At 38.7% G+C, this 12,964-nt stretch overlaps 1 protein-coding gene across 1 annotated transcript in view; it reads right to left on the bottom strand.

Moving 5' to 3' along the window:
- SEC23A (SEC23 homolog A, COPII component) overlaps positions 1-9,066 on the bottom strand; it is a 52,469-nt gene extending 43,403 nt beyond the window's left edge. Inside the window, exons 1-5 of the mRNA XM_090271838.1 lie at positions 8,901-9,066; positions 5,883-6,124; positions 3,974-4,031; positions 3,679-3,765; positions 2,547-2,783 (exon numbers count right to left, since the gene is read on the bottom strand). Coding sequence (XP_090127964.1) covers positions 2,547-2,783; positions 3,679-3,765; positions 3,974-4,031; positions 5,883-6,103 — 603 coding nt within the window. The 5' untranslated portion in view covers positions 6,104-6,124; positions 8,901-9,066. The remainder of the gene's footprint in view (positions 1-2,546; positions 2,784-3,678; positions 3,766-3,973; positions 4,032-5,882; positions 6,125-8,900) is intronic.
- Positions 9,067-12,964: the final 3,898 nt, after the last annotated feature.

Raw genomic sequence — 12,964 nt, 5'->3', positions numbered from 1 at the left:
GGCTATGTTGCTCAACTTGTATTCATTCATACCTGTTATGTGCCAGGCATCTAATAGTGAAAAAATATATAGTTCCTGACCTTATGAAAATTAAAATATGGTGAGATAGGAGTTAATCAAATCAAATCATTAAGTGTAAAACTACAATTGTAGTAAGTGTTATATAGGAGAAGTACATGACATTGTGTAAAGCAGGTTATAAGGTACGCATATTTTTGTATCTATACTTAGTTAATTTTCTGACTTATTGCCTAACCAAACTGCTACTGTTTCTTGAATTTTAGAACTGTGCACAATTCCTCTCTAAATTTATGAGAATAATGTTATTTCACTAAAGTTTTCTCGAATCTAGAAATGCTTAGTCATGAAGAAAGAGTAAAAGTATATAACAGAAAATTAGAACATCTAAAGATTTGCGAAGAAAAAAATTATTAAACTAATCCTGCAGTATTTCCTATACTGCTAGCAAGAACAGCAACTTTTTACTGAAGACTTGTGTGCTAAACTCTTTATATATACTATTTCCTTACATAACAATAATGAAGTAGATTTCTTAGTCCCTGCTTTACAAATGAAGTGACAGGCTGAGAAACTTGCCTAAGTTTCCACAACTAGTAAATGACAAAGCAAGATATTACCCAGGTTATGCTATAAAAACCCTATAATAGTTTGCATTATACAGAGTATTCTCAATTTATTTCATTTAGTACTAATAATAACCTCGCTAAGTAGCCACTGTTTATCCCTTTCCATAGAGGATGAGAAAAGAGGCAAAAAGATGAATCCAAGTTCACACAACTTAGAAGAGTTTAATATGTGAACCCAGGACTGTATGAGGAGAAAAGACCAAACTCTTCAACCAGATGGTTAGAGATAGAAGATAAAAACATTTGGTGGAGGAAGAAAAAACTTTAGTCTGTAGGCATTCATTGCCTGTTGCAAAAAAGGCAGATGCTTAATGTGTTACAGGTATATAATTCAAGTAAAATATACTCTATAATCAGAACATTAAGCCATTTTAAATAAATTAACAATTAAAAAATAACAAGAGCCCTGACTGGTGTGGCTCAGTGGGTTGGGTGCCAACCCCCAAACCAAAGAGTCATCGGTTTGATTCCTGGTTGGGGCACATGCCTAAGTTGCGATCCAGGTCCCAGGTTGGGGGCATGCAAGAGGCAAGCAATCCATGTTTCTTTCACACTTTGACGTTTCTCTCCCTCTTTCTCCCTCCCTTCCCCTCTCTCTAAAAAAATAAAAATATATTAAAAAAAATAGCAAATATATAAAGGCACAATCCATTTAATGCTCATGATCACTCTGTAAGGTAAATACTATTCTTATCTCCCTTTTACAGTTGAAAAAATTAAGACACAAGAGGTTATAACTTGCCCACTTTCTCTCCTGTCTCACGGAAAGTTCTCTGCTTCCTGTGCTCCTGAAGGAATCCCTACCATGTCTTCTGAAATCTCACTCTCCTCATCTCACTCTTGCTTTCACTCCCATTTAGTCTCTTTCCCTTCTGTGTATGACACTCAGTGTCCCTCCAAAATGAAACCTTTTCACTCAGTTCTCTCTCAAAACCCCACACTATCACCTTCCTTACCTTCAACAACAAACCTCAGGGAAGAACAGGCTCTAATTTTCTCCACTTCCTCCAATCATATTCACTACTCATTCGCTATCTTATTCACTGTTCATTAGCCTCACCATCCAAACCTGTGAACTGAATTCCTCCTGTATTTGCTCTCAGTTAACTGGAGCACCACTACCCCAGTTTGCCAAGCCCCAAGTAAGTCATCTTCAAAATCTTTTCTTTGTCATTTTGGATACTTCCAAAATCTGATTTCATGTCTGTCTACTTTATGCCAGGCTTATCCATAATCTACTAGGGTAACTGTTCTCAACTGGGGGTTGTATCAGAAACTCTTAGAAGTTTTTTAATACTTGCATGAGCAATCCTGCCCTTCCAGCTACCTCTAATAGAAGCACATATTCACTCTCTCTCTTGATCTACCAAAATCTGTGGGCAGAAAAGAAATTTTAATATCCCCAGATGATCCTATTATGCTAACATAACTCCTCTGCCTTGAAAAATAAAGCTTCAATTTGCCCCAAAGATAAAAACGTTGCCCTAGTGTATGAAAAATATATATACCCATAATTCTTATATTAAAACCTCTTAAGCCTTAAAAGATCTCCCTTTGCCAAACATATTACAAGTGTTTAGTTCCTAAGTGAGGTGTCAAGAAACACAAGCTGATTATTCTGCAGTTGCTTCCTCTCAGTCTTTGGCATGACTCTGCTGTAAGACCTTCAACTTTCCAGTAAAATACTTTGTTTCACTCTAAATGATAAAAATATCATTAAAGGCAAAAGATCTCCAATCCATATAAAAAGGCAAATGAAGTAACATTGATGTCAACACTATATGTAAAGCCTTTGTTAAAATTATGTTAGTCAATTATAATAAAAATATTTTCTAGAAACTTATATCCAGAAGCTTTTTCAGACATATATAGAGTGATGCTCACAGAGAGGTTGTTTACCTGCAGTTGTTTGGCAGACAGATCTTTTGTTCCTCTGAAGACATAGCTCTTTGAAATGCCCTCACATCCAAGTTCATGAACCTGCACCATTCTACCAAAAGTAATAAGTCCAACCAAAGCTGTAGGTGGTAAAAGACTTAATGACATCTGCATAGATTCTTTCAAGGCTTGTAAATCTTCATCTTCCATACAAGTATCAACCACATAGAGGAATATCAAAGGCATCTGAGGACCACGCTGTTAAAAAAATATTGCCATAAGAAAAAAAAATACTGTATTTTAAAAGCATTATACTTCACCACAATATACAAGGATAATCAATGGTATATTCATACAATGGAATCCTAATAAAGCCATTTCAGAAATGAAACAGGTTATATATGCATGGAGAGAAAACCAAGACTTAATCATCAAGTGAAAAATTAAGTTTAAAAAAATTAGTTACTTAGAGGAGACATTCACCCTCAATTTTATTTAACTGCATGAGATTTAATTTCTTATAACAACTACTTAATTTCTTTTAAAATATAAAAATAGTAGCTATAAAGCTTAAAAACAGTGAATTTATAAAATAACTGTCTAAACCTGAACTGAATTGAAAGAGAACTAGAAACAAGCAAGGCTGGACAAATTACTGACTTGCTCATGCGAACCATATTCTGCTTTCTCTGCAACATTCATAAAGGATATTATTATTTTCACTCTTAAATATAGAAACAACTATGTAAAGCTGTTCATAAAGAGAAGAAAAACGATTTTCCTATGAAAGGCCAATGCAAGAATAATTTCATTAACTAGACTTGGGGTTGTATCATCAGGCTCCAGCACCATATTGCCTAAGTATTTGTAAACTGAGCTTCCACAACAAAGCAACAGTGATACTTTAGTGCTTATTGATCTATTCAGATCAGCAAATCACACCATCCCATCCAATATTCTAGCCACCCATCAAATAGCTAAAACAATATTACCTTGTTTAAAATGACCTTGAGAGTTCTTACCTTTGAAATGCTCCATCAATTCAATGTGAAAATCAAGAATGATGCCTTAAGTCATTTCAATTTAACAACTAGTTTGGTATCAATTACTGGATATATAAAACTTCCTTAAAGATTTATTCTTATATTCTTACCAGAACTACGTATTCAATGCTAGAAAACTGAGGTAAAAGTTCAGCAGGCTGATTCAGTTCAGATATACCAGCATAAGTAGGTGGAAACTACAAATAGAAAAGAAAATTTTAAAAGTTAACAGATTACTTGATAGAAAGAGTAATGAAATTTTAAACTGAAAATAAATACTTCCTGATCATTTAATAATGAATATATCAATATTTTCATCGTGAAAAGGATTTCATCTTTCTTTTTAAACGTACATATTTAGACCAGTATTTACAGCATTAACATCTGCAATGGGGGTTTTCTTACCTGATTCCTTTGATAACAAAAGTTGCAAGCCCAGAGTTTTGCTCGATAATCCACTTGACTGTTAAGAAAAGATACAACAGCTTATGTTTCAGTTTAATTTTACAAGGATGCTAATCTCAATAAAATTAATTTTTTTCTAAATTAGAAATGCATTCATATTGATAGCAAAAGTGATCTTTAAAAGCCAAGTATTTTGAGCCCTGGCTGGTGTGGCTCAGTGAATTGAGTGCCAGCCTGTGAACCGAAAGGTCACCCATTCAATTCCCAGTCAGGCCATATGCCTGGGTTGGGAGCATGTGAGAGGCAACCAATTGATGTTTGTCTGTCTCTCTTTCTCCCTCCCTTCCCTTCTCTCTAAAAATAAATAAAATCTTTAAAAGCCAAGTATTTTTAAGTGTTGCTGATTATCTATTAACATATATTTTATTTAAATAATTTAACTTTTAACACATTGCGTACGGGTGGTGAGAATTCTCGTCATTTCTAAAAGGCATTTAAATTCCCCGGTACGCAACATGTTAATATATAGGAAACATCAATAAAATTAAGATAATCCTATTTTTTCTTTAAATGACTTAATAACATCTACTGAGGTCCAGAAAACATTTATTCAATTGAAAAATAGATTTACTGAATGCTTAATATGTACCAGCTATTATTCTAGGTCATGGTAATAGTAAACAAGACAGCAAAGGTCCCTGGTCTCACTGAGCTTATATCCTAGAAGAGACAGACAACAAAGTAGTTCATAAACACAGAAGATACTTTTAGATAGTGATAATAAAGATTAACGAAAACAAAGCAGGATGTGAGAATCTGTTTGGGAGGGCAACTTTAAAGAAAGAACTTCTTAAACAATTGAAATATGACCTAATGAAAGGGAACCAGTCACAGGAAAATCCGGAGGAAGAGCCATCCAGGAAGAATTGCACAAGTTCCAAGGTAGAAATAAGTGTGGTATATTCAAAAATCAGAAAGAGGGCAAAGTAAAAAGTAAGTGAGAATTAGGAAAACAGATGACATAGATGAAAGAAGAAATATATAGAGGTTACCCTGGTCAGGTAGCTCAGTTGGTTATAGCATCATCCCAATATGCCAAGGTTGCAGGTTCTATCTATGCTCAGGTAACATACAAGCAACCAATGAATGCATAAATAAATGGAACAACAAATCGATGTCTTCCTCCCCCCTTCATATCAATAAATTTAAAAAAAGAAGAAATATATAGAAACTAGATCATGTAAGAGCTTTAGAGAACTTCCTAAGGGGTTCGTATTTTTTATTCCAACTATGATAAGAAGCTATTGGAGGATTTTAATAATCTAATATCCGTTGTAAAACTCTAGCTCCTGGGTGGAGAATAGACTGCTGAAAGGCAAGAACAAAAACAGACAGACCAGTTAGGAAGATAATGGAACTGACCACGAGAAAGATAGTGTATCTTGAAGTAAGAATGTATTAGCATAGATTGAGTATAAGAAACAGATTCAGTAATGTTCTGGAGATAGAATCAACCAGACTTACTAGTGGAATTGGTTGGGAAAAAGGGAGTAGAAAGAAGAATAAAAAATGATTCCTGACATTCTGTTTATGCAGCAAGAAATAACAACATTTTCAAACACGATGTTACTCAATCATGACTTTTCTAATTGAACACAAGTTGGGCTGATATATAGCCAGCACCAGTATCTAGAGAATACTGATAGGACCTAATGGTTTTTATAGGGACAATTTTACATTTGGTCTTTTGTTACTTTCCTACTCCTAAAACCTTACAGCTCTTTAAATTAGACTACCCTAATTTGAAAAAATAACTATAAACAAAGACTTTTTAATAAAAATAAGCAAGAAAGAAACTACAGTTTAAAATCATATTGCTTCATTAGTTTTTTCTGTATGTTTTAATTACCATAAAGGATTCAAAACTGCACGGCAAGTGGTCCTACTACACAAAACAGGTTCATATTGAATAGGTGGTAAATCGGGTCTCTCCTTCAATGGTGTAAATAGGGCTGCTACTGGGACAACCATTCTTGTAGCTTCTAGTCGACTAGATGGCCAAACATTCCAACTAAATCGGACTCCATCTCGTTCTTCATTTTGTTGTATAAATTCCAAATAGGTTGTCATTGTAGAGCTTGATTCTTATTTCTGCAAAGAAAGTTAAAAAGACATTTTCAAATTCTCTTAAGAAAATTCAAAATAAGTACGTTTTTCCCACTTTCAGCGATCTCACGAAAAAATTAGCAAGAAACAATAACCCCACTTATAACAAAATAAAAAGTGACTCTACTGAACCCAATGTCCATCAGGCCCCAGAAGAGTAGTAAATCTACTACCACGGGGAGGGGGGTGCCACTCTCTTAGGAGGCAGTATCAAGCAACATCTCCATCTTGTTACTCTCTGACTGCCTATCTAGGATGCCAGCTTTCCTACCTAGGCAGCAATTCTTTCTCATGTTCTCAAACTGCAACAGTAGTTAGTGATGGAAAGAAACTGTAAAAATTAAAGGTCTGGGAGGATAGAGTTTCAAGTGCTATGTGGCTGGCCAAAAGATTTGTGAGAAAAATAAAGGACATTAAGAACTGAAGAATTATGAGGATCTGATCCTCAAGTATAAGTGAGAGAAGGAAATGTATAATTTGATAAAGTATATTATATATAATAATTTTAATTTTAGAAAAATTTACAGATTTTGATAATACAAATTACAGAAAGCGAAGCTTAACAAATATAACTATCTTAATTAGCTAGGTGCTTCTTCTTCTTTAAAAGAAATAAGATGCCACCATGACTGATGTGGCTCAGTGGATTGGGTGTCATCCTGCAAATCAAAAAGTTGCCGGTTCAATTCCTGGTCAGAGCACACCCCTGGGCTGCCAGCTGAATCCCTGGTTGGGGGGCATGCAGGAGACAACTGATTTATGTTTCTCTCTCAAAGTTTCTCTCCAGTCTTCCTCCCTCCCTTCCACTCTCTCTAAGAAACAAACTCTTAAAAAAAGGAAGAAAGAAAGGGAGGGAGGGAGGAAAAGAAAGGAAAGTAAAGAAAAGGAAAGAGAAAAGACAAGACACATGTTTTCTATTAAACCTGGTGGGTTTGGGGGGAATCCTCGATTACATTTAAGAATAAAGGAGTCCTGACAACTGCTGCCATTAGGGCATTAGGGCTTGATTCAATCAGAGAGCCTAGTAGAGAAAGGCCTTCTGAGACTTAGCATGAAGACATTTGCACGCAGGCAATGGTCAAGTTTAAGTTTCTACGACAGGTAACAAAGCTGGATTGTAATTCTCCTTATTTTTTGTTAAGCCATACTAAATATTCCCTCATTCTCTCTCTGTTCTAAGATATTTGCTCACTAAATCACATCTATTTTACTTCTTACATTCTCACTTTCCAGCAGTATTTTGAAAAATATCCTGTTTCATTTTAACTAGTTCAGTTATATAGTCATGCAACTGCTCAATTTTAAAATCACTAATTCTAGTACAAAATTTGCCAGGGTTGGTTCCATATCCAATAATGGCATTTCTGAACTGAAGTCCTTTTTACAAAGCAGCTTTTTATAAAATCGCATTATTTGACAAGCACTCTCTCCCCTATTATATTTGCATAAAACCATAAACCCAAATGAATATGACTCAGATGCTATAATAGCATGCAAACCTAACATATTAGTCGCTATACATTTTTAAGTGGTACAAAACACAAAAGACTATTCTAAACAAATGTCTCATTTTTCAACACAACTTATAATCAGTGGGAGTTACTTTAAATAATTTCTCATGGTATAACTAAAAAAAGAAACAAAGTAGTATATGACTTTAATCTAGCATATCAAACACATGCCCACAGAACTTTAAAAGGCTTTATTTATGATACAATTTTTCAATATTCTCACTTGAGCTCTTTTATAGATAACTAAGTGAAAAACATCCTAAATCAGATGTATTTCCTCCCAATCAGATGTATTTAACAGAAAATGAAATGTGCCGCCTACTTTTCAGTCGCAAGATCATCAATGAAGTGTTCTCAACTATTCCCAATGACCATCTTTATGTGAGGCAAATCGCTTAACCTCTCGAATCCTCAATTTCTCATCCATCGGTAAGATGAGGGTTTTGGGCTAGAAAACTACGAGGCCCTTTCTAACTCTAAAATTCTAAGTCAATTAAAAATGGTCGGAAAACGAGAAGGAAGGTTAACACATACTTCTATTTATATTTGTATTTAAATATAAAACTTTTTTTAACCGAATTAATTTGGCTTTGAGGGGTGGAGGGTAAGGAAGTTCACGTGGAAACGTTAATTCAACAAAACACACTCCAGTGGTTGCACGTAAGTTTCCTTGGCTTTTCCTTTCTCACCAAAAAGGGAAAACACTAGCGGCGGTAAGATTGGTCCGACCTGAAAAGTGAATTCTATCTGTAATCAAGGCGCAAGGCGTAGGCTTTACCCTTTAACTCCCAAGGCCAAACTACGGGTGACGAGTCACCTCAGTTCAAAGTCTAGGGCACTTCAGATGTGGCAAAGAATGAAACCAGAAATCCAAGTGCCCAGAAGTGGTGATGGCCTGGTCTTAGGAAGGCAGATCTCCTCCGAGGCGGGGGTGGGGTGCTGGGCCAGATGTTCGAGCTGCCATTTCTCTCTCTACGCCCAACACCTGATCCAGAGAAGATGGGTGAGGGGGCCGGGCCCCCAGGCCCCGGAAGAATGAAGCAGAGTGAGAAGGTGACAGGTTCAGGTCTCAAGGCTGCCCTACCGGGCCCAGGCATGCCCGCGAGGCACCAAGAGGCAGAGAGGCACCACCCCTGAGACCCCGGCCCACCAGCCAGCACAGGAACCGCACAGCCGCCCCTCCCCCGCTTCCCACAGAGCTACCACGGCCCCAGGGGAGCCGAGAAGAGGGAGCCCTGAAGTCTCCTTACCACAGTGTCCCTCCCGATAAGATCCGCGCCTGTCGCAGCCTCCGCCTGCCAATTCAGAGCTATCCGCCGAGCTGAGACAGCCGTGGAGCCGCCGCAGTGCAATCAGGGCCGGCGCTGCCCCGCCCCCGGCCTCCTCGCAGAACTCTGCTGGGCCAACATGGCTGGTGCCGCCTCTGCCACGTCAAAGGGAGGGGGAGGGGCGGGGCGTGGGGGCGGAAGGGGGCGGGACAGAGCCTAGGGGCGGGGCGACAGGCCGGAAAACTGAAGGCACGGTTACTGACCAGTCAGAATCTACCTGGGGGAGGGGATTTGAAGGAGAGAACAGGAAAGGTAGAGGCGGGGACCTGCCCGCAGGTGCCGGGAACTCACGGGAAAAGTGCAGGACCCCGGCGAGCAGACCTGGGGAGGGGGATGAGAAAAGGAGAGTTGGAGAAGGGTTAAGGAGGGGAGCCGGTGGGGCGAGGCGACCCAGACTAACCAAATGTAGGCAATTCGGAGGAACGCTGACCCGGTGGGACCCAGCAGAGCTGATCAGAGTGGGGTTGCGCGGTGGCGCGCCTTTCCCCTCTCCCTCGAGCCACAGTGATCCCACTCCATGCGAACCGCAGGAAGGGTGGGAACTTTTTCCGTTGACAGCCACTCAGACTCCTCAGCTCTCTAAAGAGAAATGGAGACATCCTCTTCTAGAACATCCTGCTCTCTACGGTCCCGGTTGATTCCTAGACCACAAACGTTTCCCCTTAAAAAACAAAGTGAGAAGTTGTTCTTTTGAGCAGGATAGTAACACACCTGGAAAATCCCTTGACATGTGAATGGGGAAACTGAGATAGCTGATTCAAAGTGGCGTCTTACTCCCTTTCAGGATCACTCCCTGAAGCCTTATGTCCTCAGGACATGGGGGTCTGATCAGTATCACATCATCTTAGGAACAAAGCCTTGGATTCATTGACCTCAAAGTTTTGGTCAATCTAGAGATAAATTTAGGTCTCATTTGTGTTTCAGTTCCAGGCCTAGAAAAGCAGCAAAACCAGATAAAGCCATGGCCTTGGCTGGTATCAGGACTAGATGCTATGACCAATGACACCCCCCACCCTAATGCTGACCAATCAGTAGAGACCAGGACCCTGACACTAACTTATTTTGATTAATCAGCATGTAAAAGGACAAGGCCTCAAAAGCTGATGACTATTCCATGAAGATCCTCTCCTGAGACCCTCCAAAAATTCCTGCCTTTAGAAAACAGATAAAAACTCTTAAGACAAAAGACCCAATGTCTTGCACATGCTCGTGCTCAGTTGCACTTCTCTCTCTCTCTCTCTCTATCTCTCTCTCTCACACACACACACACACACACACACACACACACACACGTGCCCATGCCAGTGCCTTCTTTCTTCAGTTATGTATCTTTGCTTTCTTTCTCCTAAATTCTAAGGGTCACGACAAGACTTTCAACCAGCATTAGCAGCTCATCCCAAGCTAACCCACTGAATCTTTCTCCAAGGGCTCTTCTTTTGCCCCTGTGAAATTGAAAGAAGGCCAAGGCAGCTCTTTGAGCAGCCTGCCCAAATCTTCTCTTCAAGTATATGTTTACTTTGCATGCTAAATAAACTTCCTCTTGCACTACAGTTCTTGGCTCTGAATTCTTTCTTTGCTGAACTCGAGAACTGAGAGCCCACATCACTGGTAACACTTTTACTTTGTGCACAAGTATTTTCTGAACATCTACTGTGTGCCAGGCAGTTATGATGCTGGTAATATGATGTAGGCAAAACAAGCCAAAATACCAGGCCTGGAAGAATTGACATATTATTTAGACTTTCCTAGTCAATTTACCTCTTGCCTCCTATACTGCTTCTACCACCCCTGCCCACCATACACACTACAATTTTGGCTGATTAATTGTGGCACATTTTCTGCTTCTCTTTCAAAGAAGAGAGCTAAGCAAAATGAGACAGATAGGAACAGGTTGGAAATACATTCAAGCTTGGTGGTTTCAGACAAACCCAATCCTTCAGTGAGGGGTTGGTCAGGGAATTAATTCCCTATATGGCAATACCTAAAATCCTGCAAAGTTTAGCCCTATAAGCATTTTACAGAATAGGAGAGATGATCAAATCCTTGTTCTTCCGAGTTTATATTCATGAGAAATATGCACCATTTTTCTTTCTATAATGTATATATAAGGTTGAGAATAAGTTTGCATATCAAATTTTAACACAATCCTGAAGAGGAAATAGAAATCAAAAGCCAATATTCAGCAAAGGTCTGCAAATAAAGTGGGCTCAGGGTGTTACCTTGATGAGAATCCTTGACCAAAAACACAGCAAGTAAATAGCTGCGGACAAGCATACAAAGGTGGACTCAGGACATTCACAAAAAGAAACAGGATCCAAGAAGGAACAGGGTAAACAGACACAGATGAGAGGATCCTCGAGGACCCTGGAATTCAGTAAGGAATAAACCAGAGTATAGCACATTTGGTAATTTTATTCATTTCGTGGTCCCCAGAAAGGCATATTTACCACCCAGCTCAATAAAGTCTAAGAAGTCATAATTCCTTTTTTTCAGCTGAACATAGGTTTTTGTTTCCTATTACAATGAAATAGACATTAGGATGGGTAACAAATACATATATATGTCTTTATGTGCTTTCAGGTGAATGAGTTTAAGAGTTTAAATATTAGATATATTATTAGGACCTATAGGACCCACTTAGTTTTCTGGGGTTTTCTTTTTATGGACTTCTATTTCTTACAATTGACATTTCATGACATTCCTTCTTAGGTGTCCTCCAACAACAAAGAGAAAATTTATTCTTAAAAAACAGAATATAGCCCTGACCAGTGTGGCTCAGTTGGTTGTGCATTGTTCTGCAAGGCAAAAGGTCACCAGTTTGATTCCCAGTCAGGGCACATTCCTGGATTGTGGGTTCAGTCCCCAGTTGGGGGCACATTGGAGAGGCAAACAAACAATGTTTCTTTTTCACATTGATGTTTCTCTCCCTCTTTCTCCTTAGCTTTCCCTCTCTCTAAAAATAAATAGAATCTTTTTTAAAAGATAGAATACAGCTTACTCTAATTATAATTACCACATGGAACTATTGGACTCTTGTAAATCTAGGATACATTTTTAAATATTAGTGACCTTATTTTTCATATACCTTGAAACATTGGCTACTTCATTAACTTTGGCCTGAATTTATCATTACTCAATAAAATCATTCCAAACTATGCTTTAAAAAAGACTTAAAGAATAAGAAAATGGAAGAATGATAGTTACCTGAGATGATAAAATAGTGAAATAAATCATCACTATTGCATTATACTTCAGTTATCTTTTTGCAGGGTTCAAAGTACTGTAGCATCTTTCCAGATCTTTGTACTATGCTTTCAGCTTTCATTAACTATAGCTAAGAATTCAGAATTCAGAAGATGAATGCAGATACAGAGAACATCACTCTAGACCCTTATAATGATAGCTAAATCTTAGACTATGAATCTTCAGATGACCATCTCTTAGATGAATTGCTCAAACTCAAGAATCAATAAGTTAACAATATATTTCTAGTGATAAGAAGAAAATATGGGACATAGGACTTCCAGCCAAGATGGAGCCCTAGACAGACATGCTGTGTCTCCCTCCACAACAAAAAGGAATAGAACTATCTCAAAACTAGAAACAACCAGGAGTTCCAGAAAATCAAGCTACATGGAAGTCCAACAAACAAAGATATAAAGAAGAAATACTCATCCAGACAGGTGGAGAGACAGAGCTGGGGTGGAGAGGACATGGTGTGGTGGTGGCAGCATCGGCGGCGGCAGCAGCAGAGGCAACGGCAGTAGCAGGCCAGCAGAAAGTGCAGTGAAACATTTTAAAAAGTTGAGAGGGACACCTGGGAAGAACTCCCACCACCAGACCAGACCGCACAGCTCTCGGTTCCAGTGCTGGGGAAAATAAAGCCTCATTGCTTCTGACTGTGCAAACCAGTGGAGGTTGAGGCAGAAGAAGAAACTGCCAGTCTCTCAGCAAAGTCCGCTTGTTAAAAGGACCCCCCAGGGTCC

The sequence above is a fragment of the Furipterus horrens genome, unplaced genomic scaffold, assembly GCF_987537825.1.
Source record: "Furipterus horrens unplaced genomic scaffold, mFurHor1.1.pri manual_scaffold_3, whole genome shotgun sequence".
NCBI lineage: Eukaryota > Metazoa > Chordata > Mammalia > Chiroptera > Furipteridae > Furipterus > Furipterus horrens.
Note: the sequence above shows the minus strand (reverse complement) of the source record. Positions and strands in the feature narration are given on the sequence as shown.